The sequence below is a fragment of the Hippopotamus amphibius genome, chromosome 2 (assembly GCF_030028045.1).
Source record: "Hippopotamus amphibius kiboko isolate mHipAmp2 chromosome 2, mHipAmp2.hap2, whole genome shotgun sequence".
Classification (NCBI taxonomy): domain Eukaryota; kingdom Metazoa; phylum Chordata; class Mammalia; order Artiodactyla; family Hippopotamidae; genus Hippopotamus; species Hippopotamus amphibius.
Genome location: NC_080187.1, coordinates 145,007,431 through 145,035,304, shown reverse-complemented (window position 1 = coordinate 145,035,304; position 27,874 = coordinate 145,007,431). Strand labels below are relative to the sequence as shown.

The 27,874-nt window shown below is 36.4% G+C and overlaps 1 protein-coding gene across 2 annotated transcripts in view; it reads left to right on the top strand.

The window, feature by feature from the left end:
• BTBD1 (BTB domain containing 1) overlaps positions 1-25,700 on the top strand; it is a 50,920-nt gene extending 25,220 nt beyond the window's left edge. The window contains exons 4-8 of one of the 2 annotated variants that reach the window (XM_057719980.1): positions 3,876-4,073; positions 13,127-13,319; positions 19,833-19,920; positions 23,217-23,363; positions 23,877-25,700. In XM_057719980.1, coding sequence (XP_057575963.1) covers positions 3,876-4,073; positions 13,127-13,319; positions 19,833-19,920; positions 23,217-23,363; positions 23,877-24,035 — 785 coding nt within the window. In that variant the 3' untranslated portion in view covers positions 24,036-25,700. Of the gene's footprint in view, positions 1-3,875; positions 4,074-13,126; positions 13,320-19,832; positions 19,921-23,216; positions 23,364-23,876 lie in introns of those variants that run through there. The other variant, XM_057719981.1, reaches the window with a different exon arrangement.
• The last annotated feature ends 2,174 nt before the right edge of the window (positions 25,701-27,874 follow it).

The following is a 27,874-nucleotide window of genomic DNA, read 5'->3' as shown; positions in this document are numbered from 1 at the left end:
TTGGAGAATCAGGGAACAAATATGTGAAAATTAAGATTTAAGACATTAAATAGAAGAGATGACATAAGGTAAAATGTGACTTTTGCCTTTTCTGATACATAGAAAATAATTACTATGCAACTCCAAAACTTGGAGAGAGCACTTCACATTGGAGTATTAGGAAAATCTTGACACAGGATTTTCTGACATGGGCCTTAGAAAATGGATTCTATTTGGATATGAAGAGGGGAGGGCATTAGGGACAAGCAGAACCACGTGAAGAAATGTGTGTAGAGGAAGGGTAGTGTAAGGCAGTTGAAGGCCAGGTTGTGGAGGACCGTGCAGTGACAGGCTGTGGAGCTTGAATTCTCTCCTGTAGGAGAGCAGAGAGAGCTGATCCAGACCTGTGACTTATCATCATCATCATCATCATGAACTCAAAATATCTATATTTAATCTTAGCTTCTTCTGGACTCCAGATTTATATACCCAACTGTTTACTTGACGTCTTCATTTGGAGATTTTATAGGCATTTCCAACAACAGCTAAAAGAGAGCCATTGATTTCCCCCCACTCCGTGTTAAATCTTTTTTGTTCCTTTCCAGTTTTTTTTTTTCCACTCTTTCCTAATGGCACCACCATGCACAACTGAAAACCTAGAAGTTATTCTTGATTACTCTCTTTCATACCTCACATGCAGTTTTATCAACACATGCTCTCTCCTCTCCACCCAAAATGCACCCTCATTTTGCCTCTTATTTCGTTGGACAGAATTCAGTCACCAGATCCTACTTAACTTCAGGGGAGGCTAGGAGATGCAGACTGCTCACATTCCAGGAAGAAGAGAAAAAAGAATTTTGTAAAGAACTGGCAGTCACTACCTATCTCTGTCTATATCTGACCTTGTCTCCTACCATTCTGCTTCTCATTCACTGTTCTATATCCACTGGCCACGCTTATTTCAATTTTTTTGAGCCTTTGTATTTGCTGTTCCTTCTTATTGGAATCCTTTTCCCTCTGAATCTTTGCATGGTTACCTCCTTTTAATCATTCAGATCTCAGGTTAATAAGACCTGAGATGGGCCATCTCACAGCTACTTAAAGTAAGTACCACATTCCCCTAAACAATCCCTGTTCTGTTACTCTGATTTATTTTTCTCTTAATATGTATCACTCTCTGAAGATCTTATCTTGATCTTTGTCTGTGTATTTATTGATTGTCTACCTTCCTCTTCTAGATTGTAAACTTCTTAAAGGCAGAGACTTTGTCTTGTTTAACCACTGTTATCTCCAGCACTGAAAATAGTAGAACATAGTGTGTGTTCAGTTAGTATTTGTTGACCAGCTGGACTGACTGGCTGTGTCTAGACTGTTGCCTTTCCTTCCCACTTTGGCTAGTTCTCAGTCTTAATGTCTTGGCTCAAATTATAACTTTGCAGTGATTCCTTTCTTAAAAACTGCTACCCTCCCCTCTTCCATGAAATTTAATATATTCCTGTTACAATAACATCCCTTTCTTAGTTTGCTTGTCTGTTGCACATTACCTTGGGAAGGATTTATACTTTTCTTGCATTATCCTGAAGGGCAGGGACTAGATGGGGTTCCTCCCCAGCACCTGTCCCTCTGTACTATTGAATTTTTGTTGAGTTACTGGATGTTTGAAAGCTCTAAGCACTGCCCATGTTGGTAATGAAACATTGTTTAATCCTAGTTTCCTTCCCTTTAAGGGGCTAAGTGCTCCACTTCAGTCTACCCTCATTTGAAATATTACTGCCTGCATATGGGTGACTCACGCCAAGAGGTTGTTTTGTAAATAGCCCCTACCTTAGGCATTGCCATTGGATCCTGGGAATCTTGAAGTAGGTGCCTTGCACAGGGTAAAAACCCTATATTTGTTGATTTGATTTGACTGGCAGTAGTTTATATTAAAACCCAGTATTGTATTCTGTGTATAAATGTTATCATATGTGTTTTTATGTTTTTTATTAGGCTCTCAGCTGTCATTTCTTATAACACATCTGTCAATAAAAGACCTATGTATTTTCACCCCATAGTCTATAGTTCGTCTCAAATGTACTTGTTAAAAATGGGAAATGAAAGAGAATTCTAGGGGCTGAGAGAAAGAAAGACCTGGCTTCAGGAGCTTTTTTTTTAATAGCTATTTTAGATTCTGGGCGTGCTTTTTCTCTTCTGGCGTTTGAATATGTGCTCCAGAAGGATATGCTTACCTTTTTCCAAGTAGAGAGAGAATGTTTCTCTCTTGTAGCTTTTTGCCAAAGGAAAAAGATAATATGTCACATTGATAGAACAGAATTAATTTACATTATGCCAGGGGCAGTATATATAACGTGCTTTTTTTTAGTCTTTAAGTCTCTATGTTTATCTTTACTGAGGTTATTAGCATACAGGGTAGAGACGTGTAGGTTCAAAGTTGTCTTTCTAGTCAGTGATTAAATATTACCGTCATGGTATGTCTCTAATCCTGCAAGTATTGAGATGTACTGACTTACATTCATTTAACTTTGAAAAGGTTTCCTGGGGCCTTAGTTTATACTCATCTGCTCAGCTACAAGAGAAGGAAAAAGCTTGATTTTCAAAAAAATTATGTTGAATTGGTTTGTTTTTAACATATTGTTGAGCCCCTTCTATGTCCCAGGGACTGTGATCTTTGATGGAATGATACCTATGTTTGTTATTAAACAAATACTTGGTTCTGGTATGAATGTGTAGACCGTTGCATAATAGAATTTTGTTTTTAATAAATTTTCTTAGGTGTGTGTTTCTGGGCAATTTAATTGTATTTTAATGTTTTCATTGATTTCTGCTATATGGCATCCTCATTTTTATTTAAATTTAATTTAAAATATGTTACATATTTTATAATAATGTGTATTATATTGAGGTTCTTTAGAAAGTAAGGTTCCAGATAAGTAATTTTTCTGTACATCTAGAGCAATAGTTTTTTAAGAACCAAGGCATTTGTTTTGGTCATTTGAGAAAGATATCTAAAAAATATATTTTACTTTACTTGCCCTTGTTAAACAGTACATCTTGACTATAATTTAGGATTCTTATGATTATTAGCGCTCATTATTATGAGTATCAGTTATTATAAACTGAAGCCCTCGGGTCTCTGAAGTTTTTGTTTTTTTAAATCTCTTCCTCTTTGTATAAAAGACTCGGCTACAGTGCTTTTCAGGTACTTATGTCTACTTTTCACAAGTTTCCTCTCTTCTTATTCCTGGTAGATTGCAGCTTAGCATTTCATTTTAGTATGTTGACCTCTAAAGCCTTTTTCTCTGAACTTACTGCTTATGGTCTACTGTAGCTTAAAAATAACTCAGCATATTTTAATTTTCCTACATTTATTATGTAGCATATTATAATTTGCTTATGTTTATTTAATCTCTTTCCCCAATTAGAATGTAAGCTCCATGAAGGCAAGGAATTTTTAACTTTTTGTTTAATGATGTATCCTCGGTGTCTAGAATAGTGCCTGGCACATTGTGAGTGGTTAATAAGAAATATTTGCTGAATGAATGAATAAATTGTAATGTGTAGACTGTATGAATTTGTTCATTACTCATTGGGAGCCTTTTCCTCTGACTCACTTATTCTTGTTCTGGATATTTGAGTTTGCTTGATAAATGGCATGAATATATATATAAGGAGATACTATATCTACGCTCCCATGTATGGTAATACGTTGAATGTTAACCTTATAGTAATTTTTTAAAGAAAACTTTACAGTTTACCTCCTTTAATTCTATAATATTTTTAAGTGTAGAGTCTATAGTTTTAAGTGTCTAACCTATTTTTTATTGAGATTTGAAAATTTAATATAAACATATTTGTCAATATTCCTAATTTGACTTATTTTTGTATTTTACCTGTAGACACACTCTGTGCAGTTCTAGAAAGAGACACTCTTAGTATTAGAGAAAGTCGACTTTTTGGAGCTGTTGTACGGTGGGCAGAGGCGGAATGTCAAAGACAACAATTGCCTGTGACTTTTGGAAATAAACAGAAAGTTCTAGGGAAAGCACTGTCCTTGATCCGCTTCCCACTGATGACCATTGAGGAGTTTGCAGCAGGTAAGGCTTTAACTTGTCCAAAATCAATTTGAAAGTGTTTTAATGGGCAGTCTCCCTGTGCGAGAGAGGAAAAGAAGTTATTTATGTATGTGCATTTGTGTGTATAATTTCATTCAATTCTCCTAATAGCCTTTCAAGAGAATATTGTAGGCCATATATATATATATATTTTTTTTTTAATTTAAAGTTTTCAAGGAATTTTTTTTTTTAATTTTTTTTAAAATTTTATTTATTGTCTTGGCTGCATTGGGTCTTCATTGCTGGGCGAGCTTTTTCTAGTTGTGGAGAGTGGAGGCTACTCTTTGTTGCAGTGTGCGGTCTTGTCACTGTGGTGGTTTCTCTTGTTGTGGAGCATGGGCTCTAGGCATGCAGGCTTCAGTAGTTGTGACGTACAGACTCAGTAGTTGTGACGTACAGACTCAGTAGTTGTGGCTCGAGGGCTTAGCTGCTTCACTTCCTGGACCGGTGATTGAACCTGTGTTCCCTGCATTGGCAGGCAGATTCCTAACCCACTGCACCACCAGGGAAGTTCGTAGGCTATATATTTATATATTTTTAAATTATATGTATATTTTTCTATGTCTTTTGAAGTATTTTATATATTATAAATATATAAAAATCATATGGGTTTTATAGGTTTAAGAACTGAACCTGAGAGGGGTTAAGTGCCTCACCCAGAGTTATAATGAGATCTTTCTGACTCTTAGGGTTATGCTTCTTAGTTCTATGACTATTTTCTGGCCTTTATAAATGAGTTTTGTCTGTTTCTGAACTTAATATAAAGGAAGTCATACATTCAGCCATGTGTTCTTTTGTGTGTGGCTTCTTTCTCTTAACATTATGTCTGTTAGATTCATCTGTGTGATTGTGTGTGGCAGTAGCTCATTCTTTTTCATTGCTGTGTAATCTGTTGTATGGGTGTGCCATGATTTATTTATCCATTTTACTGTTGTTGGACATTTGGGTTATTTCTTTTGAGGGCCATTAAGAACATTCTTATACCTGTCACTTGGTGTACACATGTGAACATTTCTGTGGAATAGGTAGCAGTGCAGTTGCAAAGTCATAGAGTTGTACATATGTTCAGCATTGGTAGATCCTACCAGTTACCCAAAGTAGTTGTAACAGTTCACACTCAACTGCCAAACTAAGAGAGTTGAGTTCATTCCAGTTGCCTCACATCCTCTCTATTATATGTATATAATCTGACAAAAGACTTGTATCCAGAATATATTAAAGATACATATAATGTATATATATATAGCTAATATCCCAGTCTGTGGATTGTCTTTTCATTATCTTAATGCTGTCTTTTGATAAATAGAAGATCTTAATTTTAATGAATTAGCTTGTCAATCTTTTCCTTTAAGGTGAAGGCTTTTTATGGCTTCCAAGATCATGAAAATATCCTCCTAGGTTTTCTTCTAGGAACTTTATTGTTTTACATTTAACTTTTCAGCCTGTAATTCAGTTGGGTTTTTATTTTTGGTGGTGTTTTTTCACACGTGTATGGTGTGAGGTAGAGGTCGAGGTTCATTTCTTTCCCATGTGACTGTATGTTGAAAACTATCCTTGCCCCCATACACAGCAGTGCTAACTTTGATGTAAATCAGGTGACTGTATATGAATGAATCTATTTCTAGAATGTTTAGTCTGCTCTACTGTTATATTTGTGTATCCTTGAACCAGTTATGTGGAGTTTTGATTTCTGTAGTTTTAAACCAAATCTTAAAATCTGGTGCTGAAAATCCTCTAGCTTTGTTCTTCCAGATTACCTTGGCTATTCTTGGTCTTTTGCATCTTCACATAAATAAATGTTTTAATCAGCTTGTCAGTTTCCACCAAAAAAAGTCATGGGATTCTGATTGGAATTTCATTGAATCCATAGGTTGGTGTGGAGATAATTAACATTTTTATAATATTGAGTCTTCCAATCAATGAACATTGATTTGAGTCTTTTAAAATTTCTCTTAGTAATATTTTGAGTTTTTTGATAGAGGTCTTCATATTTTTTGGTAGGTTTATTCCTTACGTATTTTACTTCTTAAATGTTATTGCAATGATGGTTTTTTAATTTCCATGTCCTAATTGCTTGTTTGCCAGTATATAGAAATATGGTTGGTTTTCCTGTATTGACCTTGTATCTAGTGACCTTGCTAAATTCACAAATTCTAATAATTTGTTTGTAGATCATTGTGCGTTGTCTACATGTACAATCATGTGATCTGCAAACAATAATAATTCTCTTTCTTCCTTTCTGATCCCTAGACATTTCTTTTTCTTGCCTTATTGTATGACCTAGGACCTTCAGCATATTAAGAAGTACAGATAGTGAACATCCTTGTATTATTCCAGTTTTAGGCAGAAAGCTTTCAGTATTTCCCCACAGAGTATGCTTGCTATAAATTTTTTGTAGATACTCTTTATTAGAATAAGGAAGTTTCCTTCTATTACTAGTCTGCTAAGAGTTTTATCATGAATTTTACCAAATGTTTCTCTTCTTTTGAAATAAAGATACAGTTTTACCCTTTATTCTCTTAATAGAGTGAACTGCATTGATTGATTTTCCAAGTTAAACCTTTGGATTCCTTACAGACTTGGTTGTCATGCATTATTCTTTTTATATACTACTAGGTCCAATTTGCCAAATTAAAAAAAAAATATTTTTAGGACTACCTCACAAGAGAAATTAGTCTATAATTTTCCTTTCTTCTAATGAAATTGTCAGAATTTGATTATCAAGTTTATGCTGGTCTCATACAAAAGTTAGGAATATTTCTTTTTTCTGTATTCAAGAGTTTATGTAAAATTGGTGCTAATTTTCCTTAAATGTTTAGGGGAATTCACCAGTGAAGCTATCTGGATCTAGTGTTTTCTTTGTGGAACATTTTTAATTAGAGATTCAATTTCTTGAAGTAGGACTTTTCAGATTTTCTCTTTCTTTTTGTAACAGTTTCATCGAGACCTTTAATTTGTTAACGTGAATTTCATGATACCCTTTTATTATTTCTGTGTTTGTGAAATCTAAATTATGTCCCCATTTCATTTCTGATATCGATATATTGTGCCTTTAATCAGCTATGCCTAGGAGTTTATCCATTTTATTAATTTTTTTCCGAGAACCAACTTCTAGCGTTATTAATTTTCTCTATTGTGTATGTGTTTTCCATTTTATTGATTTTGCTTTTTTCTGTATTATTTCTTTCCTTTAATTTTAATTTGCTGGGGGTTATTTACTTAGTTATTATGACTTTTTTTTTTTTTTTTTGGCTGCGTCCGGGCCTTAGTTGCGTTGCATGGGCTTCTCTCTTAATTGTGGCTTGCGGGTTTTCTCTCTCTAGTTGCGCGCAGGCTCCAGAGCACGTGGGCTCTGTAGTTTGCTGCACATAGGCTCTCTCATTGAGGTGTGTGAGCTTAGTTGCCCCACGGTGTGTGGTATCTTAGTTCCCCGACCAGGGATTGAACCTGAGTCCCCTGCATTGAAAGGTGAATTCTCTACCACTGGACCACCAGGGAAGTCCCAGTCATTATGACTTTTTGAGATAAATACTCAAAACAGCGACTTTCAACTTCATTCTTTTTTGTGTATATATTTAAGTCTATACTTTTCCCTCTAAGCATCCTTTTTTTCCCCACAAGTGTTTTTTTTTTTTCTTTCTTTTTTTAAAGAGCTTTTATTTATGTGTTTATTTTGGCCGTGCCACACAGCACATGGGATCTTAGTTCCCCGACCAGGGATTGAACCCGAGTCCCCTGCAGTGGAAGCTCAGAGTCTTAACCACTGGACCTCCAGGGAAGTCACTCCCCACAAGTTTTGATATGTTGTATTTTCATTGTCATTCAATAAAAAATATTTTCTGATTTTCATGGCAATTTTTTTCTTGATCCATGGGCTATAAGTGTTAGGGGAAACACAGATTGTAACCGCCCACCCTGGCCAGGCAAATAATAACAATTTGCATGCGAACTAACAATTTGCATGCGAAATAACAAGTCACCACCAACCTGAAGAATACGGGAAAGGTCAAAAAAGGAAATGCCAGTCCACATGTCCTACTCAACTCCCAGAATTCTCCTCGCCAAAGTCCATCTTGGCTATAAAAGATGCTCACGCCACTGGAAAGGGCCCTAAGTCAGAGTGATGGGCCACAGACAACCCAGAAACCCACCCCATCACCATAAAACCCGAGACTGCGAGCCGCATGGCAGAGCAGTCCTCATGGGTTCCCTTACCCTCCTGCTCTCCACCTGGGCGCCCCTTCCCAATAAAGTCTCTTGCTTTGTCAGCACGTGTGTCTCCTTGGACAATTCATTTCCGAGTGTTAGACAAGAGCCCCCTCTCGGTCCCTGGAAGGGGTCTCCCTTCCTGCAACATAAGTATATAGCTTAATTTTCAAACATTTGGGGATTTTTCTCTCTAGCATTTTTTTTTTTCAGATCTTTATTGGAGTGTAATTGCTTTACACTGTTGTGCCAGTTTCTGCTGTACAACAGAGTGAATCAGCTGTATTTATACACAAATCCCTTCCCTCTTGAGCCTCCCTCCCATCCTCCCTATCCTACCCCTCTAGGTCATCACCAGTCATCAAGTTGATCTCCCTGTGTTATGCAGCAGCTTCCCACCAGCTATCCATTTTATATTTTGTAGTGTATATATGTTAATGCTACTCTGTCACTTAGTCCCAGCTTCCCCTCCCCCCTCCCTAGCATTAAGACAGAAATTTCTGTTTAACTCTTTAGTCTCTTAGCAGCTCCTTTCTGCTTGGTTTCTTGGTCTCATAGTTTTCTCTTGCTTGTGCATAGCTTAGGAATTGACAAGTACTTCAAAGAGAAATTATGCACGAAATGTTGGTCTTGTTTGTCTATTAAGTATTCTCTTCCGGATCATTGTCTGGCTGCCTTGGTACCTTTGAATTACAGTTTCTGTCTTTTCAGTTAAGTGAGGACTACCACAATTTCTAGGCTGCCAGTTTCTGTGTGGCATTTATGCCCTGTGAAACAAATCAGCAGATACTCCAAGGGAAGAAGTGGTGACAGATAGGGCTTCATCTCAGTACATTTTCCCTTCGCAAGCACTGACTCTCAGGTGTTCTCAGCTAACGTGAAATAGCTGTTTTATGTACTGTTTCATCTATAGTTGTTCTCTGACACAGGTTATTCCATCCTACAGACTTAATATTTTTATATAGTCAAATAATGTTTCTTCTATTGCTCTTGTGTATGTTCTTTTCTATTATGCATATTATTTCTGTATTATATTTTTCAAAACTGTTTTTTGGGAGATTTCCCTTTATGTTCTCTATTTTGATGTTGAGTGTGTGTTTTCTTTTTTTTTCTGTCTAGAGATTAGGAAATAATAAATTTTGTATTTACTTTTTTTCCCCTCCAATTTTCTTAATTCTCCATTTCATAATAAAATGATATTTATTGACCTTCTCTATTTAAGATAAGAATGTTAGCATGGTGTTCCATCCTTTCAGCCTTTCCAGCCCACTTTATGGTAACTGATTATACACCCGCACAACATACTACAAAAATACAATTGTATTAGACTTAATTCTAGGTTGCCTTGGCGTTAGTGCTCATCACCAGTTCTTTCATGATATACCTTCTTGAATTCTTTATTTTGATTAACTCATTTGTTGAATTTGTTCTTGATTACTTTCTTTAGGTAGGTGTATGGTATATATCTGAGAATGTTTTTCATGATCTGAAGACTTCTTTTTTCAAATTTCCTTTCAAAAGGAAATTTTGTAATAGAGGCATACCTTGGAGATATTGTGAGTTAGGTTCCAGACCAACACAATAAGTTGACTATCACAATAAAGCGAGTCACAGAAATTTTTTTGGTTTCCCAATGCATATAAAAGTTATGTTTACACTATATCGTAGTCTGTTAAGTGTGCAATAGCATTATGTCTAAAAAAAAAGCAATGTACATATCTTAATTAAAAAAGACTGTATTGCCAAAGAATGCTAACCATTATCTGAGCCTTCAGCGAGTCATAATCTTTTTTTGCCGGTGGAGGGTCTTGCCTTGATGTTGGTGGTTGCTGACTAATCAGGGTGGTGGTTGCTGAAGGTGAACGTGGCTGTGGGAGTTTCTTGAAATAAGACAACAGTGCAGTTTGCCACAGTGATTGACTCTTTCACGAACAATTTCTCTGTAGCAGGCAATGCTGTTTGATAGCATTTTACCCACAGTAGAACTTCTTTCAACCTTGGAGTCAGTCCTCTCACACCCTGCCACTGCTTTATCAACTAAGTTTACGTCATATTGTAAATCCATTGTTGTCATGTCAACAGTCTTCACAGCATCTTCACTAGGAGGAGATGGTCTCAAGAAACCCCTTTCTTTGCTCATCTATAGAAGCAGCTCCTCATTTGTTCAAGTTCTATCATGAGATTGCAGGAATTCAGTCACATCTTCAGGCTCCACTTCTAATTTTAGTTCTCTTGCTGTTTCCACCACATCTGCAGTTACTTCCTCCACTGAAGTTTTTAACCCCTCAAAGTCATGCATGAGGGTTGCTGTTTACTTCCTCCAATCTTTTTAATATTGACATTTTGACCTCTTCTCATGAACCTTGAATGTTCTTAATGGCATCTAGGATGGTGACTCCTTTCCAGGTTTTCAGTTTGCTTTGCCGAGATGCATCAGAGGATTCATTATCTATGGTAGCTATAGCCTTACAAAACATACTTCTTAAATAATAAGGCTTGAAAGTCTAAATTACTCTTTGATCCATGGACTACAGAATGGATGTCCTGTTGGCAGTCATGAAAACAACATTTAAAACAACATTTATCTCACGGTACATCTTCATCAGAGTTCTTGGATGACCAGGTACATTGTCAAGGAACAATACTATTTTGAAAGGAAACTTTCTTTTTCTGAGCAGTAGGTCTCAACAGTAGGCTTAAAATATTCAGTATACCATGTTGTCAACAAATGTGCTGTCATCCAGGCTTTTTTGTTCCATTTATAACACAGAGTAGATTTAGCATAATTCTAAAGGGCCCTAGGATTTTCAGAATGGTAAATGAGCATTGACTTCAACTTCAAGTCACCAGCTCCATTAGCCCCTAAGAAGAGTGTTAGCCTGTCCTTTGAAGCTTTAAAGCTGGGCATTGACTTCTCCTCTCTAACTATCAAAGTCCTAGGTGGCATCTTCTTCCATAGAAGGCTGTTTGTCTGCATTGAAAATCTGTTGTTTCGTGTAGCCACCTTCATTAATCATCTTAATTAGATCTTCTGGATAACTTGTGGCAGCTTCTACATCAGCACTTGCTGCTTCACCTTGCACTTTTATGTCTGGAGGCAGCTTCTTTCCTTAAACCTCCTGACCCAACTTCTGCTAGCTTCAGACTTTTCTTCTGTAACCTCCTAACCTCTCCCAGCCTTCATAAAATTGAAGAGAGTTAGGGCCTTGCTCTGGATTAGTCTTTGACTTAAGGGTATGTTGTGGCTGGTTTGATCGTCTATCTAAATGACTCAGGTGCAAGAGACCTAGCTTTCAACATGCCTTCCACACTCAGCTTAATCATTTCTAGCTTTTGATTTGAAGGGAGAGATGTGTGACTGTTCTTTCACTTAAACATTTAAGAGGCCACTATAGGGTTGTTAATTGGCCTAATTTCAGTATTGTTGTGTCTCTGGAGGAGATGGAGAGAGATGGGGAACGGCTGATGAGTGGACCAGTCAGGACACATACAACATTTATTAAGTTCGCTGTCTTATAGGCATGTGGTTCATGGGGCTCAGAACTATTACAATAGTAACATCAAAGGTCCCTGATCGCAGAACATCATAACAAGTACAATAATGATGAAAAAGTTTATTACGAGAATTACCAAAATGTGACGGAGACGCACAAAGTGAGCAAATGCTGTTGGAAAAATGACAGCAATAGGCTTGTTTGATGCAGGGTTGCCACAAACCTTCAGTTTGTAAAAAATGTGTCTGTGAAGCATGATAAAGCGAGGTATACCTATAGTCTTGAATTAGGAATGTTAGTTACCTGTATGTTGGTCTCTGCTTTTTAATTAAAATCCATTTTAATCACCATAAACATCTTAATTCTGTCTTCTTGTCTTCATTAATTCTTACTTAATTCTTTTGTCTTACTTCTTGTCATTCTGAGAAAGTTACATGAGTTTTCACCCCATCTTTCTTCTGATTTTATGCAGTTCCAGTTATGTTCTTTTTTTTTCTCTAAAATGTATGTTTTAAGCTTGTAATTGTATTTTTTCTTCTTTACAATCTTTACTTATCCAGAGATTGCAAGTGAACCATGGGGCCAGGTCTGGCAGTGTGATATATTTTGTGTGTGATATTTTAAAAATTTGTATTAAAAATTCGGGTGTTTTATATTAAAATCTGATTTATAGTTTCCTAAACCCAATTTCTAGTGTTTCACAGTCTCTTATTTAGATTGTTTTTACCAGCCTTTGAAGAACTCTCTTGGCATCTTTTATGAGGAACAGCATTTATTCCTAGATATATTTAAGCTGTTTGGAATTTTCTCTTCTCAGAAACAGTGAATGAGAAAACTGTAACACGTGATATGCTGCTTCCACAGCTCTTCCAATCTTAGCTTCTGCCCTCTGCTAATTTCAAACTCCCACATTGAAAGCACTATGTCATCTATTTCCACCTCTAAATATTCCATTGTTCGGTTGTAGCCTCAGACAGATGGGGAAAGGAAAGGTAACGATAACTCTGGCCACCACTGTAAGCATTTCTCCACCTCTCCTCTTTCTGGTAAGCAGAATAGTCAGAGATGGCGAATGAACAGAAAAATCGAGATCTTTCTGTGATCTCACGGTTTCACCTAAGCTTTTATTTATTAATCATTTGAACACTTACATATTAGGTTAACCTCAGATGTGAATTTAGTAAAACTTTTAAATTAAGTATATGCTAAGATTTTTCTACCTCATTGTTACTTTATATCTTTCATATTTGAATTCACATTATTATGTGGAGTATTACAAAGTTAGGAATTGCAATGAAGTTACTTTTATTGAGGTTTATGTTTTTATTTCTACAGGTCCTGCTCAGTCTGGAATTCTGTCAGATCGTGAAGTGGTAAATCTCTTTCTTCATTTTACTGTCAATCCTAAGCCCCGAGTTGAATACATTGATCGACCAAGATGCTGCCTCAGAGGAAAGGAATGCTGCATCAATAGATTCCAGCAAGTAGAGAGCCGGTGGGGTTACAGTGGAACGAGTGATCGAATCAGGTATCTGTCATGTGGTAGACTTGGGGGTAGGGCAGGGCAGGGGTTAGCATTTGGCCTTTATGTTCATATTGTGGGAGATAATTAACCACATTTTATTTTATACTTTGTTTAATACATTTCTAACCTGAGACAACAGTCAAGAAGTCAGTGAGGCTTATTAATCTCCCCACTGAATTATGAGTGAGGGAATCTCTTAGGAAACAAGTAAAGTAAGAAAGAATTGAATTGGCCCTTCTGTTACGTGAGTTTTGTTTGGATTGCCGCTGCTGGTGAGCTGAAGTCTAGACTTTAATTGATCAAACTCTGTTTTAGGGGTATAATATAATACATTTAATCTTACTTGGTTTAGCGTGAGATTTTTACTTGCATGGATGTTGCATGGAAAATATCTCTGTATACCGTTTATAACAACTTTGAATGGGAAAATTTTTTTTAAATCTTAAAAGATACATGCATATAGTCCTGTTGGAATTTATATTTGCTCTACTGTATTTCTTTAGGCTAAATGTCAAAATAGAATATGTGCCTGTTTTCATGAAACGTGCCTTTTGGATTTTCACTTATTTACTATTAATAGCACTTTGGTACAAAACTAGAAACTAACAAGTTTATTTAAAACTAGAACTCCAAGGGGGAGAGGACTCATAAATATTGGGTTAAAATGGAAATAAAAATGTATTTGTGGACTATTTAGTAATGATTCACAATGAGAATACTGTATATGAAAACTTATGGGATGAGGCCAAAGCGTCACCCAGAGAATTAGCAATAATTAACTACTTTTACTAAATAAATTAGAAATAAATAATTTAAGCATTTAACTCAAGAAGCTAGAAAATGAATAGCAAGAGAACCACATGAAAAGAGGAAGGAAATAGATAAATGTAGAAATTATTGAATTAAAAATAGTAAAGTTGTTAAATCTTTAAGCTAGTTCCTGAAAAAGACCAGTCAAACAAGCAGGCCTCTGGCAGAGGTAATACAGAAAACATACTTACATCTACAGATAATAATGGGAATATCGTCTGTACTGAGGAAATCTTTATTTTAATTCTGGGTTTACTTTGTGCTAATAAATTGAACATCTTGATGGAATGGATCATTTTATAGGCAAATATAAATTATCAAAATTGACTGAAGAAGAAAGCCTGAATAGACCAATTACCATGGAAGAAATTAAAAGTTATCAAAGAACTGTCCCTTCACAAGGTGGTTTCGACAGGTGAGTTTTATCAAACCTTCAGGGAACAAGTTGTTTCCTTGAGCATTAAAAGAAGAAAATACTTCTTGGTTAATTATTGAAGGAAGCATAACCCTTATACAGGAATCTGACAAGACAAAAAATTTTCTAGGTCAGTCTCACTTATATAGAAAAGAAATCCTACCTAAAATAGTGTATTGAATCTAGCAGTACCTTAGAAGAATAATACTATAAAAGCAAATAGATGTAAATCAACTATACTCCAGTTAAAAAAAAAAGATGTTAAATCAGGGTCAAAAAAATACATCCAGTGGAGATAAATATGCAAGGTCCACGTTCTGACATCTTAAGTTTAAGCTATAAAGTTACAGAATTAAGGAGCTTATAACATGAAAAGCACACTTTTGGTCAGGAAAAGGGTGGCTATTTCAGATACAGACTTAAGAGACGTTTCTCCTGTGGTTTCTTAGAAAGGAGACACTGAGGAATGCAATGAACATCATTTAAAATAACATTCATCCAACTGTGAGTTTTGTAGGGCTATTCCTAATAAAGTCCATCAGTGTGAAAGGAGTACAAAAAAAAAGGCAAATAGAGTTTGTTTGCAGATTGAAAGAATGGCTCAATACTAGGAAATGTATTACTATAATTCACCACGGTAGCAGATCAAAGAAAAAAAAACAATTTACTTGGATAGATGTCAAAAAGACAATAAAATTTCACTCTCGATCCCGATATAACCATTAATAGGCTAGGTCTAGAAGAATATACTTCTTTAACATGGGAGACTATTGAAACTTCAAGATAGGGGTGCCTGGTAACCTTGCTGTTTTTCAGCAGTGTTCTTAGAACTCTGATTGATGTAGGCATAAAGGATAAAGAAATATGGTAATTAATGCAGTGTTGCAAATCAACTATATTTCATTATAAATAAATATTGGAAAGGAAGAGGTCTCTTGCATTTTTTGCAGATAACATCTATATTAGTATTTCTATACTCCATCAGATCTAGTTCTCCCATTTTATAATCAGTATTTTGTATTCCCCCTTTATTAACCTGAAATGAAATTCATAAATAACGTTTCCTTTTTTTAAGTGATATAAAGGTCTAGTTGTAATATAAAAGAAAATAAATGTAACTGATAGTAAAATAAAATGCTTACTTCGATATGTAGACACTTGGACGGCACCAGAAGACAACAAGCAGTCAGACATAGTACCTATACGCAGCAGCACGCTGAAACGGCTGCAGGTGCAAGGGACAGGCATATTATACTCATGTCCCAAATACCATGAGCAGGTATTTTTAAAGGTTTCAAGTACAGTCCTATTTATCCAGTTTCCTGTCAAGTCCTATCAAGTACATCCTATTTATCCAGTTTCCGTATTTGAGAACTCATCTACTCACTAGAATTTATTTGTAACCCCCAAATCAGTACCAGCAGCGCTTTCTTAGTCATTCACAGGAGAGATTTTAGTTGCCCGGGAGCATGCTCCTATGAGAGATCAAACAAGGTGGATGCTCTGCCTTCTGTTTCAGCGCTCATACAGAGATGGAGACACCAGCGGGCAGTGCAGTGCAGGACATTGCAGTTCTGGGGCCATTTGGACAGTTTGAATCCCAGCTCTGGCATCTGTTAGTGGGGTAGCCTCAGGCAAGTCCCCCAACACTCCTTAATTCCATTTTCTATTTTATGAAATAAAGAAAATAGAATATACTAGAATGAGTCGTTCTTAGGATTTAAGATTATAATCTACATGAGTGGTATGTGTGTGTGTGTGTATTCGTGTGTATTCCCCCTAAGAGCAATGGTGTAGTATTTGCTAATTCTGTGTTTGCAGCAACTATAGAATATAATTATCACAAATAATGAGAATTGACTGTATGATAGTTCCTCTATTTGTGCCTCTTATAAAGGTCAGTGAATATTAAAATTGCCATAAAAATCTTTGATTAATAAATAAGATGGAATTAGGTTCAAGTCTCATAGTTAAAAATAGGTTTTTCATCTACATGAATTCTGACAGGACACTTGAAAGTTGGTTGGGATTGTTTTGGGAGACTGTCCTAAGTATTGCAGTAAATCTGGTGTCCCTGCTCCCTGCCGGTAGTGCTTCATATCCTTTGTGAAAACAGAGCCTGCCTCCTTGGGGATAGAACTCCTTTTGAAAACAACTAGTCCACCCAAACAACCTCAGGATTAGTAAAGGTCTATTAGAACCAATAAAAAAGAATAGTGGCCATTTATAAAACATGTGCAAAAACCAGTGATGTTCCTACGTCATTAAAATTGTTACAGAGATGGGTGGTGTTGATGGTTAACAACAGTGTGAATATACTTAATGCCACTGAACTGTGCACTTTAAAATGCTTAAGGTGGTACATTTTATTATCTGTTTTGCCACAATAAAAAAATTTTAGGGAATTTCCTGGCAGTCCAGTGGTTAGGACTTGGTGCTTTCACCATGGTGGCCTGGGTTCAATGCCTGGTCAAGGAACTAACATGCCTCTCAAGCCACGAGGCTCAGCGAAAAAAAAAAAAAAGTAATATTTGAATTTTCAGTTATAATGGTGAGTAGAAACAGGCCACACTTGCGATAGTAACAAATAACATAGAGTAGCAGGATTAAATCCTATAGGAAATGTACGGTATGGGATCTTTATAAAGAATTGGAGAACTTCGACTGGAATCAGACAGTGTCTCTTCAAACTAACCTCTCTGTATTATGCAGTTCCTTGTAGAAGTCACATGTTTTTTGTAGGGAGGAGTGGGTTGGCAAAATTATTCTAAAATTAATCTGCAAAAATAAATGTTTCTTTTTTAAAGGAGTGATATTAATCAAATATGAAAAATATCATAAAGATATTATAATAAAATAGTGTTGTATGGAACATACTACAGAGTTCAGAAACCAGCCTAATGTAAATGAACATTTAGAATGTGAGGGAAGGATTAACCACTGGGAAAATAAAGGTAGATCTTTATACTGATGCCATCTTCCAATATTTGTATAAATTAAAATTTTAACATTAAAAAAAATGAAACCATGAACGTGCTGGAACAACGTTTTTTTTTTATTTTTTTTGAACAACGTTTATTATGAGGATGACATAGGCCTCTCTAAACTTGGCATAATTTGACTACTGATAATTCAAAATGTTTACATCCAAAACCACCATAAAGTTAAAAGATAAATGACAAATAGGAAAGTTTTTGTAATGGATATTACTGACAAAACATGTAATAACATGGTCTTTCAAATCCACATGAAAAAGTCACTCATCAGCAGAGAAAAATGGGAAAAGAACATGAGTGGGTTTTTCATTAAAGAGAAAATCCTCTAGATAGTAAGCATATGAACAAATGTGTTAACTCAGTAATCAAATATAAATAGACTTTGTCAATCATCAGTTTCTCAACAGCAAAAAGAAATGAAGATACTTGTGGTTGTTGAGAGTGAGATAGAAATGATTTTCATTCCTTTTTGGGTGTAAAGTTTTATAATCTTCCCAGAAAGCAGTTTGATACAGTTCATCTAACACCTTAAGAATATGCCATTCATTTTCCCCAGAAAATCTGCTTGCAGGAATTTATTCTAGGAAATAATTAAGGCACTGTTAAATGATTTAGCTGTAAGATTGTTCATCATGGCGTTATATAATAACAAAAACTGCAAATAACCTAGATTATCTAACAGGTAGAAATTGTTTCAATATAATGAATCAGTAGTAACTTTTTACCTTTTTACATGAAGTTACAAAAATATATATATTCTGACATGGTTTTTAAAATAATATATATGTTGATAGAAAAAAGTCTGTTTTTCTATTGTTTAAAAATAGAACTAAAAGTCTGAAAAGGAAATGCACCAAATTGAAAATGAAGTTATCTCTAGATGGTAGATTTAGAGATGCTTTAAATGAGTTTCCTCGGGCTTCCTAGGTGGTGCAGTGGTTAAGAATCTGCCTGCCAATGCAGAGGTCACGGGTTCGATCCCAGCTCCAGGAAGATCCCACATGCCGCGGAGCAACTAAGCCCGTGTGCCAAAAAAAAAAAAAAAAAATGAGTTTCCTCTTGTTTGTTTAACTGCATTTTCTAACTTTTTTTAAACAGAGAATATACTGCTTTTTTATAATAGAAAACTATATTATAAATACTATATTTTTAAAATTTTAAGGTGATCCTCATACTGGGAGTTTAACATAGTGATTAAGAGTGTGACCTTTTGATCCATGCAGACCTGGGGTTGTGTTCCAGCTCTGCTACACATTTTGATTCAGGCAAGTTAATTTTTCTAAACCTCAGGTTCTTCAGCTATAAAAACTGAGGATGATAAAAATAATACCGTGTTACTTAGTTTATAGAGCTGTTATGATGACTAAAGGAAATAATTCATGTAAAGAACTGAAGCTCAGTGCCCAGAATAGGAAGTGCCCATAAAGTGGTAATGGTGTGATAGTAATAATAATAAAACTTGAACTTTTTACTTCCGTTCTTAAAGTATGAAACGTTGAGGATAACTGCCTTATATTGTAGATTATCTCTTATTATATAGTCGTTTAGTGCTATTTGTGGTCAATACTAGTTTTTATACGTCTATAAAATGGAATAAGGTGGGTCTGTTTCTTAACTGTGGTGACCAAACTGGACCTGCTAATTGTTCTAGTGTGAAATTTCATTCTGATCCACCTGTGTAACTTGGGTCCTGTCCCCAGCGCTGCACCACCAATTCTGTTACAGCAGCCTGCTTCCTTCACAACTCTTATCACAATTTATGAGGAATGATTTATCCCTCTGTTTACTTCTGTATTATCAGTGTCCTCCATTAGGCTGTAAGTGCAGTAGGGACAAAGACTGTCTTGTTGACCATTATCTCCCCAGTGCCAGGCCCAGTACGTCAATCTAATAGGCCCTCAGTAGGTACTCATTGAGCTGAAGAACTTTCAGAGTTTGGGATGCTCTGCATCAGGTCTGATGGCTGACAAGTCTACATTCATGAAGGAGATGTGCAGACAGATTTGGACTAAAGTTATCATTACAACAAAAGTGGGTTATTTAGGTTAAATAAATTGCGTGGCTCAAAAATGTACAGTACAGAAAACAGATTCTACTTAAGTTCCCAGTAAGTTACTCTAGCAAGAGTTTTTGGGTAAGCAGATGACATTCCCAAGGGTGTTTAATTTTTGATAGTTTTCTTTATTATGAGTAAAATTAGGTGTTCTGAGTAACACTTAAAAATGTATAAGCCTTTGAAGTGTGAATGCTTACTGAATTATGTTTGTTATTTTATATTTGGCCTCATTCTCTCAGGTTCACAGTTAATAGAAGAATCTCTATAGTCGGATTTGGTTTATATGGATCTATTCATGGTCCCACGGATTATCAAGTGAATATACAGGTACACTTTTTTTCTCCCACTATATAATCTGAAATATATAACAAGTGTAATTTTACAATAAGATATTGTTTCGACAGAGTCCAAATTTCAGTATAATATTATCAAAGGCATCAGAAAGCCTATTAGTAGTATTTTAAGCCTAGAGGGTTCCATTAAAATTGATCTAAAAAGTGTGGTTTCAGAAAATTGGGGTCCTTAACAGAAGTGTTAACATACAAGGAGCTCTCCTTTGTCCAGGCAACCCTTCTATTAGTCCTTCCTGCTGTATATTGACTGTCTCAAAACACCCACCTCCTTTTTTCATGGTACTTTGAACTCTAGGGCTTGAAACTGTCTAACTTCTTATAACTACTGGTAACACCTCTGATTTCTGATTGTCTAACCGTACCCTGCCCCATTCTTAGGTCTGCTCCACCTCAGTTCTTTCAGATATGGCATGATTACTTAATAAAGAAAGTGAAGCAGCTCTCTCCTTCCCTTCCAGCCAACCAGTGTTTTCCACACTTCTGATTGCACAGCCCAATTAGTAAAATTATTTTTGAAACACATCTACATTGTACTTTTATTTACTACACACACATACCTATGCAAGACTATACTTATACATAAATTAAAACAAAAAATAGAAATGAAAAAAGGAAGTAAACAATGTTTCAGACTTCTATCAGCAGAAAACATGACCCTCTCTAAAATGTTAATATACTATTTTTAATAGTTAAAAACATTGGTGAATTTTGTGATCAAAATGCATCATTAGTTTTTCTAAAATAAATTATTTATTTATTTATTTATTGGCTGTGTTGGGTCTTTGTTGCTGCGTTTAGGCTTCCTCTAGTTGCGGAGAGCCAGGGGCTGCTCTTCATTGCGGTGTGCAGGCTTCTCGTTGCGGTGGCTTCTCTTGTTGCCGAGCACGGGCCCTAGGCACACATGCTTCAGTAGTTGTGGCACATGGACTCAATAATTGTGGCGCTTGGGCTCTAGAGCGCAGACTCAGTAGTTGTGGCGCACGGGCTTAGTTGCTCCCGAGACATGTGGGATCTTCCCAGCCCAGGGATCAAACCTGTGTCCCCTGCATTGGCAGGCAGATTCTTAATCACTGCGCCATTCAGGAAGCTCTGCATCATTAGTTTTCAAGATATTTGACAATTCAAAGATCTGGTCTGATGACAGCCAAAACAGATACTTTACTACCTCACAAAGGCACCTTGTTCCCAATGGAAGAATTGCTTTATTGGTTGTGCTAATGAAATCATGCTCATTTTTAAATCCTATTCACTAAGGTTTGTAGTGAAATTCAGCTATAAATCTACATCACTCCTGTCAATTCATTGCTCTTATAAACTAATTAGAAAGTTACAATTTTAATATTTTTAACAAACAAATTCAAAAGCCACTGAAATTGTTTATTTGAAAGATTTTAAGTTAGGAAATTTTATTTCTATAATTTTTAATGCCAAAAAACCACAGCAAACCTCTGAGGGGTATAAAAGATTTTCATGATCACTCCCCATTTTACTTTATATATTGTTAAGACCCTATCCAATAGGATCTATAAACCCACTTAAGCAGGCTATATAATCTGCAGGCCTGGGAAGGAGTGAGGGTCATTTTCTTCAATTGTGGAACCCCTCTCTTCCCTCAGTGCCCCTCATGTATTACGTGAGACGCCAGATTCCCTGTGTACAAACTGAGGGAGGGCATCGGGGTTATAGGTGTATTAAAATGATAAAATATAAAATGAACAGAAATAGAACTTCTTTCTTTTTCCTTTTGCCCAGTGGCTAGTCTCATGCACCCTCTAGATACACTACCAGATAGACCTGCCTAGGTTTGAATCTCAGCTCTGCCATCTCCAGGGTGTGACAGTGGGCAAATTAGGTAACCTCTCTAAGCCTCAGTTTCCTTGTTTACTTTTACAAGTAAACTTGTAGTGGTGCCTCCATTATATTTTTGTGAGGACCAGTTGAGATGATGCATGTAAAATGCTTGGAACAGAGTCTGTCGCTCTCATCGTTGCTGTAGTTTTGTAATTTGATTCTCACAATAGCCTTAGGAAGAAGGCAAGCAAGTTTTCTTCACAAATTAAAAGATAAAACTGAGGCTCAGAGAAGTGAAGTGGTTTGCTCTAGATTACACTGCCACAACCAAATCCTGTGTCTTACTACTTTATTCCAGGTCACCATCACGTCTTAAATTTTTTATTGAACTGTGATATACTGTAGTCCCTTAGTATCCGTGGGGGATTGGTTCCAGGACGCCCTGTGGATATCAAAATCCACGGATGCTTAAGTCCCTTATATAAAATGGTGTAGTACAGTCAGCCCTCTACATCCCCAGGTTCTGCATCTGTGTATAAGGGGCCAACTGTACATACAGAAAAATGCACATAATTATAAGGGGTTACGTATGGCTCCCTTTTCACAAACTGTGAACGCACTTGTGTCACCAGCAGCCTGATCAAGGAACAGGGTATTATAGCACCCCGGACGCCCCCTCGTGATCTTTTCTGGTCACTTTCCCCCTGAGGTGGCCACTGTCCTGATCTCTTGCTACATGTACTGGTTCAGCCTGTTTTACTATTACTGTCTTTATCTGATGTATGCAAAAAGATATCTTTGTGAGCTTTGGCCTCCACACATACTGTTCCCTCACAGGAAGACCTTTCTCTTATAACCTGGTAACCTCTGACTTGAGCTTTTAAAACTCTCTTCTGTGAAGCCTCACCCCTTCCTGACAAAATCAGTTTTTCCTTTCCTCTTCTACTTCATCTTATGTATAGCTCTCCTACTGCTATACAGTTGGCTGTACTGAATTGTCATTGTTTGTCTTCTCTAATGACTAGAAACTCCGTGAGGGTGTCCCTCAGTGCCTGGCACAGATTATGGAACTAAATTGAAAAGACAGAATTTTCATATTTTGAATATCCAGATAGGAAATGCTATAGGAATTCCCAGCAATGAGACATAGGCTAGCAAGGAGTAAAGGCTTATTTCCCTCAGGTATCTAAAATCCACACATTCTAAAATACCAGTTCCCAAGCAATGTGTCTTTTTTAGAAGCTCCTCTGTCCTGCAGCCAAGGCCCAGTTATCTGACATCCTCCCCATCCTTCCTGCGGTGAATGCATTTGCTAACAGCATGTTTAAAGCCATCTTTGGTGGTTAGAGATAAGATTAAAATTGCAACAGAGAGATGTAGTACTCTATCCTGCTGTGCCTAAGGGCTTCCTACTCTTTTCTGTGAAACTTTGTTTCAGTTGATTTAACTTAAATTTAACTTTTCTTTTAAAAATTACAGATCATTGAATATGAAAAAAAACAAACTCTGGGACAAAATGATACTGGATTTAGTTGTGATGGGACTGCTAACACATTCAGGGTCATGTTCAAAGAACCCATAGAGATCCTGCCCAATGTGTGCTACACAGCATGTGCAACACTCAAAGTAAGAGTCTTCCCGAATGTTCCAGGTGGTGAGCTGGCAGGGCCCACGGTTTCCTCTTGCATATCAGAGACAGTGTGTTTCAGTAGACGCTGAGAATCACTAACAGTACAGCCTTGTCGGAAGAGGGGAAGGTAGGAAGCTGGGAGCTAAAATATTCCACTGCTTTCAGAAAAGCAGTGCCTCTCAGCACTGCTCTGCTCTGAAAGAAATGGTTCTTCATGAGAAGTAGCCCTTTGTGTGAGTAGGAGATTGAAAGTTTGACAGAAGATAAAATTAAAAAAATTATTTCTTTAAAATCATTTTACTGCTCTCTAATAGCTGAGCTCTACCTTCAGTATTTTTAGTTATTAATTAGCTTGTAGCAAAAACTACATTTTTCAGTAAATGACTTGGCATAAATTTTTATACAAGAGCTATAATGAAATACAATACATTGTTAATCTAATTAAAATACTAGTTAAATTGAGTGCTTATTAAATGAAAGTTACTAATGAGCCTTTTGTTCTCATTTAGGGTCCAGATTCCCACTATGGCACAAAAGGACTGAAGAAAGTAGTGCATGAAACACCTACTGCTAGCAAGACTGTTTTTTTCTTTTTCAGTTCCCCTGGCAATAATAATGGCACTTCAATAGAAGATGGACAAATACCAGAAATAATATTTTATACATAATTCAGCATTATAATACATCCTGGCTAAATAGTATCATACAGTCTAGCATCAGAGGCATAAAAAACTGGCCACAAAAAAGAGTTTGAGTGTTATGAATATTTATAACTGTAAGGTAAGAGACATTTTAGTTTCTTAGAAGAGGTAGATAAGTGTTGACTTAAATCTCTGCATGATTTAAAGGGATATTTTCCATTTTCTTATAACTTTAGGGGAAAAAAGAAGGGTTTAATTGTTTAAAAAAGCTATTTCAGCTTTATCTTGTATAATTTCATAGACCAGCTGACTCATCTTTCAGCAGTTTTATAATTGAAAGATTCTTGTTTTACATAGCTGCTTTGTTTTTTTTTGTTTGTTTCTGTTTTAACTATTTTGAAAGTTACTTAAGATGAGGTGGGTCAGTATTCCTACAGAACTCCTATTAACTCAAATAACTAATTGCAGAAAATGAGGAAAACTGACCTTATCTTTGGAGTTTAAAAATATCTGGTGGTTAACATTTGGAATATTGCTAGAAATAGGCTTATAACAAATGCCTAAGAAAATTTTCAATGCATTTACAGAAAAGGATATTTTATAATAGTATAGTAATATGTTACATAGTACAGTTATTAATGATAAATGGAATTTGTACAAATTCACAATAATGTGATGTAAACAAAGGCTCTAAAGGTATACTCTAGGACTGGATTCTTCATCACTAAACTGCACCACTATACCTGTCTCTCTGTGTGGTGGGGGATGCTGTTGAGAATTCCCAAGATTGAGACGATGGTGATGATGATGGTGGTGATGTTGATGGTGACTGGGTAAACAGACATCAGTTCAACATTGTGGTGGTAATCTTTCACAGCAAGAAATGGAATGAAATACTAACATCTTTAACAACTACTTTGAAATTTTAAAGATACCCAACAGAATCCTGCTGAAAAGTATACTTTCTGTCACCTGCATGATTCTAGCCAAGAAATAAAATATGTTTAACATTCATGACCTCACTGTCACAGGTTCAGCTGCATTAGGAGGGGATAGGAAGTATATTGGCAGAATGACATTTATACACTTTTATAAGGCAAAATTTTTATATAAATAACATTTTTTCTTTCCCTTGAAAATGATTCACTAAAAATGTATGTGTAATTAAGTTTAAGCTATACCAGATAGTTGTTGTGGAACATGTGTAGAAATCACAATTCTTCTAAGTGTCAACTTAAAAAGAATTTTTTCTAAATGGTAATTAGGATAAAAAAATTTTCCATCTAAAGTAGTATTTCATTTGATATTTTCAAGAACGTAGTGAGGTGTGTTGGTGGCAGAGGTTTCTTAAAATTGCTGAAGAAAAGGGAAATTTTTCTATCTCTGGTAATGTGGCCTTATGGCTGTAAAGCTCAGTTAACTGAAATATCTATGAAATGTGTGGTTCCAGTAAACTAAAGATTAACCAGCAAACGTTCTGCAGTTACCATTTTGGAAAATACTTCTGCCTTAAAGTGCATGGTATGCCAGAGATAAGTTCATGTTTTTTGACATTTTGAAGCATTTCACATGCTTCAAGTATGTTGCACTGAATGATTGTAACTGAAGGTAGTCATAGAAGAGACAAGAAATGAAACTGTTTACTGATATGGGACATCCCCTGGAATTTTTAAAAAATAAATATCTATTATACTTCTATTTTTTTTGTCATTTGTCTTTTTTTCTAAAAGTTGAGTATAAGATACCATTTTGGAAAAAGGTTGTAGTTAATTGAGGTTTAATGTTATCTTTAATTTATGGAAGTAATGCAACCCAAAATAAGAATGCCTTACTGTTGCCTTAAAGCAACTATAGCAGTAATAACTGCTGCCATGTGCTGCTCCATCAGTTTTTTTGCAGTCTCAGGTTTTTCTTCCCTGTTCTACTCTCAGCACTGAGAGAAGGAAAACTCTTCCTGTTATTTACTCTGATACAGTGTAAGGACCATCTCACCATCATTTAGTATTAATAGAGCTACCTGAGTGACTCCTGTGCACCAGGCTCTGCATTAAGTACTTTACACACATTCTCATTTGCTTCTCACAACATCAGTACGAGGGAAGTACTATTATAATACCCATTTCACAGGCCAAGAAATTCTTGTTTTAAAAAGTCAATAAGTGGTGGGAAGCAGAATTTAAACCCAGGTCTATCTCCCAAGCTACAAAGTTGGGAAGATATTGTTTTGCTGGGTCCCAAAATAATGTGTCACCATTCTCAAACTTTACAATAAGACCCAAAAAGATACTTGGCTAATCTTTATTTACTGTAGAATACAAGCATTTTCTATTTTTTTTTAGAAGTTGGATTACTCCAGTATCTACCCAACAAATTGTGATTATTTATTTACATTATCAAAATGTTCTTTCTTTGAGGCCCACATAAGTAGTACTTTTAATTTGCAAGAAAATTTTTTTACCTGGAAGTAGACAACCGTATAGGACATTAGAGCCAGGTCTTCAAATGCACTATGTTAAAAGCAGTATGTTTTAGACAAAGCATCGTTCCCTTTAAACTCCTATATCCTTCAAACCTTTGCCTTTTTGCCTTCCTATTCTAGTCATCCAGATTCAAAACCTGAAAATTGTCCCTTGAATTAGAAACACATCATAAGAGAGGATGGTGCTGTAGTGGTCCCAGCCCCAAGAGCTACACGGCTGGCTCATTTACTCTCTTGCCTCCTTTGCACACTTTAAAACTCCATTTTTCATCTTCTCCATTGGCAAAAGCTAAGACAAGATTGAGGTTTTTAGTGGGACTTTACTAAAACCTGAAAGAAATTGAAATAGGAACCAGTATAAACATTTATAACAGGTTTTCTGCCATTTGGCTCATAGGCCCCCCCCCCCTTTTTTTTTTATTACCATTGGGCAGTATTTCTTCCAGCTCTCTCCTCTCCAGGGGCAGAAGCAACAACAGATGTACAGTTTGGGTGGCAAATGGAGCTGATGGCTTTTCCCCTCCCCCTCCCCCTTCCCCACTCCCCACTCCTAAGTGACCTTTGGGAAAGGCTGAATGGTCCTTGCAGGGCACCTCTTCCCTCTCTGTGCCTTCACTCAATCTAGTCAACTGCCAGATACCATAATCACGATTTCAAGTGCTCCCTTTATTTCGATCTTAACTGACAAAGCTTGAGGCTGTTGTGACTTCACCCGAAACTAATTCTATATAATGCTGATTCAGCTTCTCTGCCCCAAATCACAACTAGTTTCAAACAAAGAAAATATGGCTTTGGTTTAACACTTAGTTCACTTTCTTCTACCAAAGCCTTCATACTGAGTGGCCTCATTGTCCAAGTAGGTGGACAGTCCATCCAAACCTAGCTTTCCATTTCCTTCCTGACCTCCAGTAACCTTCACCATTTCATGTCAGTCACTCCTCATGACCACACCATGTACCTTGTCATGGACTCCCACTACTTATGAAATGGTAAATCCAGACATTTCGCTCGCTGACCACAACCTTCGATGCCTCTTCAGCTCTCACCTATACTCCAGTGACATGTGTTCTTGAACCTCAAGACTGCCATTCCCTTGGCCTCCCCACCCTTTTTGTCGACCCTCTTCCTTCCCTACCCCATTAGACTCCACCTTCAATCTTTTTTTTTCCCCTTCTCCACTTTTGATCTTTGATCACTTTAACCATTTCAATAACCCTTAACCCCCTCATGTCCACCTGGATGAATCCAGTTGTCTGCCTTATCTGCAACTTCCTGGCTGCTGGGCCCAGGCATTTAAAAATGTTATAACTACAAGATTGGGGTCCTGATTATTTCATGGTCTCCAAGTTCAACTAGACCATCAGTGCTGCGGGGTGAGTTTCAATAG